Raw genomic sequence first — 4880 nt, 5'->3', positions numbered from 1 at the left:
GTCTATGACCAAAATTTGCAAAATGGTGTGGGAGGGTCCAAACCCTAGAATTTTATGACCATCCATGTCAAAAGGTCAGAACCTCATTGCATAAAATGGTCATTAGAATGTGTAGCACCGTTTGTGAAAATGTTTCTGGCCAATTACGACCAAATGATATTGTCATAGGAGTTGGGTTGCCTACATGGCATGTTTACTAGGCACACACAACAATTACTAGATATGATGTATATATATGAGCTTAAATATGATGTCTAACTGAACAGAAAGTCTTTTCTTCACATACACATATTTTAAATTAAAGTTGTATCTAGAATAGATAGAATTTTATTTGTTTCCGAAATAATGAAGGATGAAATTGTATCTAGTAGATTGATTTTTTGTAAGTACCTAAACTTGAAACACCATGTTGACATCGATACAGTCATAGCGCGGGTAGGCATGAGATAAAAATGGGATCAAAGTGGTGAAGAGATCGAAGTAGAAGGATTACATTGGGAAATGAGGTGGCGGAGGCCATGCGAGGAGGTCGTGAGTGGAAGGGAAGATTGGATGAGTTGCTCGGTTTTTTCAACGAGAGGGAAGGATGGTAGGACGGTTTATGAGCTCAAATTTGAGGGAACTAACGCGGATAAAAAATATGGACCAATCAGCGGAACCGGTAGAAAATTTGTATTTTTTTATATAAATAAAAATACATTGCATATATTTTTGAGGTAAATAATACACTGTATATGATCATATGGGCCTAACATTGAATAAACCAAGGCCCAATAACCCAAACACGGATATAATATCCTAACGCCAACCCTAGCACCATTCCATCCCTCCAGCCGCCTTTGTTGTTTGTTACATCCCACTGCCGATCACGTCTTCTCCGCTGAAACCCTAGCCACCCCATCCAGATCTCTGTCCTCCATGCTACCCCCTGATGCTGGAGATGCTGGAGATGGCCGACATGGGCGTGACGGCCAGGTCGTCCGTCACCGTGTACGTCACGCCCCCCTGGACGTACCTCGTCGTCGCCGTGGCGGCGCCTTGCTCCGGTTGTGCCGGCGCCGGCGCCGCCACGTACTGGGACTGGGTCGCCATCTCGTTCCTACAGGACAGGCACCGGGCGCCCCTCGCGTCCGACACTTACCCGCGGCAACCTTGGTAGTTGAATTGGTTGGTGGTGCCGCACGTGAAGAAGGTCCTCGGTGCCGGTGCCGGCGGCGCCGGCAGGCAGAGGAGGGGGCTTGCCTCCACGGCGGGGCAGAGGAGGGCGTCCTTGCCGAAGCCGGGACGCAGGTAGCTGCCCTCGAGCCGCTCGACGCTGGAGTAGAGGTTGCCGATGCTGCCTGCCATGGACTCCTTCCCCAGCAGCCTCACGGCCGTGCCGGCTGGGAGGGTGAGGAGGGAGAAGAGGAAGTCGACGGCGTCCTTGCCGGCCTCGGTGAACACCACGCGCGGCCGCGGCGGCCTCGTGTCCACCAGGAGCTTCATGGTGATCGGCGCCGGTGTGTGGTAGCTGGCCGTGCATTGTTCATCACCAACAATCGGAGCAGCCGCACCATGACATCCTACGCCGCGCGCACTCACTCGGAGCGCCTCATCGGAGGACCATGTCGTCATGAACTCCATCAAACACCATCCTCGGTGAGCACCAACTTACTGTCCCACGAGATCTGCAAAATTTATGCTTTTATAGATTGATATCGACAGGCTATCTCTGTCGATCTGCGGACGCTCATTGTGTAGTTGGTGAAATCGTTTCGTAGTTGGTGAAATTTCTTCAGTTATGATAGAGATCGGTGCTACCTGCAACGATTTGGCTCAGAAGTGCTAGATTTTTTAAACAAAAACACTGTCAAATCGGTGTTCATGTCGTCCCTGTGTCCTAACTCCTAAGAGTGCCGGTTCTGTGTAATTTGCTGTTGTGCATGAGATGTTTTGTACATTGCTCCTAGGAGTTGTTATTTTTGTAGAAGTTCTGATAATGCACTGTACCTAATTTTTGCATCTTCGATACGCCATGCTGTGTAACAACATTGCAGCTGTGTTCGCGCGAGAAGACGGGCTCCTCTCCGTGCTCAGGCGTGGACCTAGCCTCATCGTGTGCGCGCGAGAAGACAGACTCCTCTCCGTGCACTTTGTGTAAAACCTGAGTTTGAGATGAAACGGAATCTATTTTCAGGTGAGTATGTTGGTATGGTCCGAATCGACTAATTAATGTATTTAGTTTAAGCTTGATTTTAGCTATTGTCGCCACAGATCGTTGCCAGCCTAGCTGTCTATTTCATCCGTAGTAAATTAGGCGATTATTCAAGTCTTCAAGATATAAGCTAGCAGTCTTGCATATTGTGCATCACTGGAATTGAGTTCATGTTCTTCCATGTAAACTCGCAGCACGCAGCATGAGTACTTCACTATGACATCCACATGCCACATTTGAAGAAAGCCAGAAGAAAAAAAACTCGCTTGAACACTAGGATGTGTGCCTCATGGGATCTTTTAGTACGTAATAAGCCTACACGTTTAGCATATTTTTTTTCAGCAGAATCGATAGTCTTATCTCATATGTTAGGTTTTCTACAATGTCCCAAGCTTCCATCACAATAATTTAATAAAAAGAGCGGTATATTTGTTCATCAGGAATCCTTCCAAGGTCACTTCATCATGCTCTTCTAATTCTATAAGGATTAGTTCTTCCCAACATCCTGAACAATACCCGTTTCTAGCCTCTTTCCTAATATCCTCTGTGGTTCCCTCTTTTGTCCGGCAAATAGCATAGTACACCTCAATAAAAATGTAAACATTAGTTAAAAAGAAAACGTAAGCATTATGTGCCTAGCCACTAGGTAATATATAGCTTTTTAATTCTCCCTAATTACTCCACAACTACTAATTACCTTTTATGGCAGGAATAATCAACATCACTCGGCCAACCTAAGAAAGCGGCCAATCGATAGAAGTTACTAGGCACTGCGTCTCTTTTCTTATGTCTATTTTAGACTGTTATTTCTAGAAATTACAAAACGTGGTGGCATTTATCCTTACTCACACCTATTTTGTAGATTTAAGTTTTTTTTATTTCATTATCTGATAAAAAATACACGCATTTGGATGCATGACGAAAAGAACAAAATTGTTCCTCAAACTACTATTTAAATTATTCGTTCAAAAATTATATTCCTGCAAAACCCTTAATCTCTTAGTTTAGAGAAATAACTAATGTTGGTTGCTGGATTCAGGGAAGATATGATGCAAGAGGATATTTGACAGCAACGTATTTGTAAGTTTTTCTATTTTGACAACTTTTTCATAATCGAATTTAGTTTCATAGAATACTGTATCAGTTCTGTGATCCTGATTTCTCTTTGCAGTTTCAAGTTTAAAACTAACTTGCCCGTGCAACTGCACGGGTTGCCGACTAGTCTTACTAATATGTCTTATAAGAGTGGTCTACTTAGGCAGTGTAGGAGCTGCAATCATCTGGTAATTAATTGACCTGTTTAAATATTTCACCTGATGAATAGTTTCACTTGTGAGTTGCTGGTTATTATCAAAGAAAGTGACATATCTAGCCCGTCTCAAGCACTAGAGTGATTTGATTACCACAATGTTAGATAGTCTGTTAACAACATAAAGGATACGTATTGCTTGATGATGTGTAATTTCCATTCCTTTGATTTGCATAAATGGAAATATTGTTTCTTAGCATAGATCTTGTATAGAAATAATGCCTCCTGCTTGCTTGAAATTTGTCGCGTATGTGTGTCCTGTATGAGTTGGAAGTATGCATTAGCATACCATATCAAATATATATAACTCGATTCTGTTTTCTGTAATGTCCAGAATTTTTACATGTAAAGCATAACATAAACTATGTTTCTGCAGGAACAAACTACAAAAAGTAAGAATTACATGAGGTCATGTCTTTTGTGTCAACAGTGAAGGTTATATATTGTGGCAAGCATGAGTCTTGTAGTTACTCCTTAAATTCAAATTGATGAATTATGTGAAGATTAACATAGAGGTAGTATTGTTTGCTATGCTTACTCTTACATGTTCCTGTGTTGTTTTGTCTGAATGTCAACGTCCCTCTTATAGTTTGCAATGATCAGTTTGGTTTTGGTTGATCATGAGCTTTATGTTGTGCTGCCCGTGTTGTCGATGTTCGTTTTATTTTGCGATAAAGATACATGATTCACAACTCTCCACTTGTTCATCTTAGCTTCTTTTGCAGAAAGTGTTAGTAGCTTACATAGGACTAATCTTACAATTTCTCAACTTTCTATAGGAGCAAACAAGCCTTTCTATCTTGCTTATGTCTACTGCTTAATGTAAAACTGCCATATGTCTTCATTATATTTTGTATGTTTCTAATGTTTTATCGTTCCAAATGACAGGATGTTCTACAATACGGCTACTCGGAAGTAGAGGGAAGAAGATGCTTTGTATCTCATTTTAATTTAAATCCATGTGATAGATCAAGTTTTGCGTGAACTTTTTGGCCATGACTTGTTGGTCTTAGATGTGTAGAGTCGACAGATGATGTATATTACATTTTCTGTGATACGTGGTGCAGAAATGAAGATGTATTTCATTTGTAAATATTATATTTTAGCTTGCATTTCATCACATCATTCCTTATCTCAGAAATGTGATTTTTTGGAGCTGGACCTTTTGAAATAAGGACTCGACAAAGTCCAGTTAGACTATTTGAGCCAAATAAATTTTGTATTGATTATGGTGTTATATTAAATGGACCAAATTTGATTATGTCCTTGAAAATAAATGGACCGAATTGGCTGTCGACTTACAAACAGGAATGGGCCAATCAATTTGGTTGGGCCCATTGGGCCCCAAGTAGAACCGGCTTGAAAATGATGCCACCT

The 4880-nt window shown here is 41.7% G+C and overlaps 1 protein-coding gene across 9 annotated transcripts; it reads left to right on the top strand.

Annotated features, from left to right (window-relative positions):
- Positions 1-903: 903 nt before the first annotated feature.
- Positions 904-4623, top strand: LOC123412239. Of its 9 annotated transcripts, XR_006613452.1 has the most exons (5): positions 948-1638; positions 2037-2188; positions 3234-3274; positions 3880-3938; positions 4392-4623. XR_006613452.1 is itself a non-coding variant. In XM_045105180.1 (4 exons), the coding sequence occupies exons 1-4, from the start codon at positions 919-921 to the stop codon at positions 4485-4487; spliced, it is 873 nt and encodes a 290-aa protein (XP_044961115.1). In that variant the 5' UTR covers positions 904-918; the 3' UTR covers positions 4488-4623. The 9 variants fall into 9 exon arrangements, 5 of the variants coding, with proteins under 5 accessions (XP_044961115.1, XP_044961117.1, XP_044961120.1 ...); XM_045105180.1 differs by lacking the exon at positions 2037-2188 and having other exon boundaries at positions 904-1638; positions 3880-3895; XM_045105182.1 differs by lacking the exon at positions 2037-2188 and having other exon boundaries at positions 904-1638.
- Positions 4624-4880: the final 257 nt, after the last annotated feature.

Source organism: Hordeum vulgare, chromosome 7H, assembly GCF_904849725.1.
Source record: "Hordeum vulgare subsp. vulgare chromosome 7H, MorexV3_pseudomolecules_assembly, whole genome shotgun sequence".
In the NCBI taxonomy this organism is placed as follows: domain Eukaryota; kingdom Viridiplantae; phylum Streptophyta; class Magnoliopsida; order Poales; family Poaceae; genus Hordeum; species Hordeum vulgare.
The sequence above is the reverse complement of the archived record's forward strand: the minus strand, read 5'-3'. Positions and strand labels throughout refer to the sequence as shown.

Bases quoted from the DNA above. Each gene is read 5' to 3' on its own strand.
- LOC123412239 (XM_045105180.1), top strand. From the start codon at position 919: ATGCTACCCCCTGATGCTGGAGATGCTGGAGATGGCCGACATGGGCGT. The intron at 1,639-3,233 runs GTGAGCACCAAC...TGCTGGATTCAG, and splicing joins TCCATCAAACACCATCCTCG to GGAAGATATGATGCAAGAGG.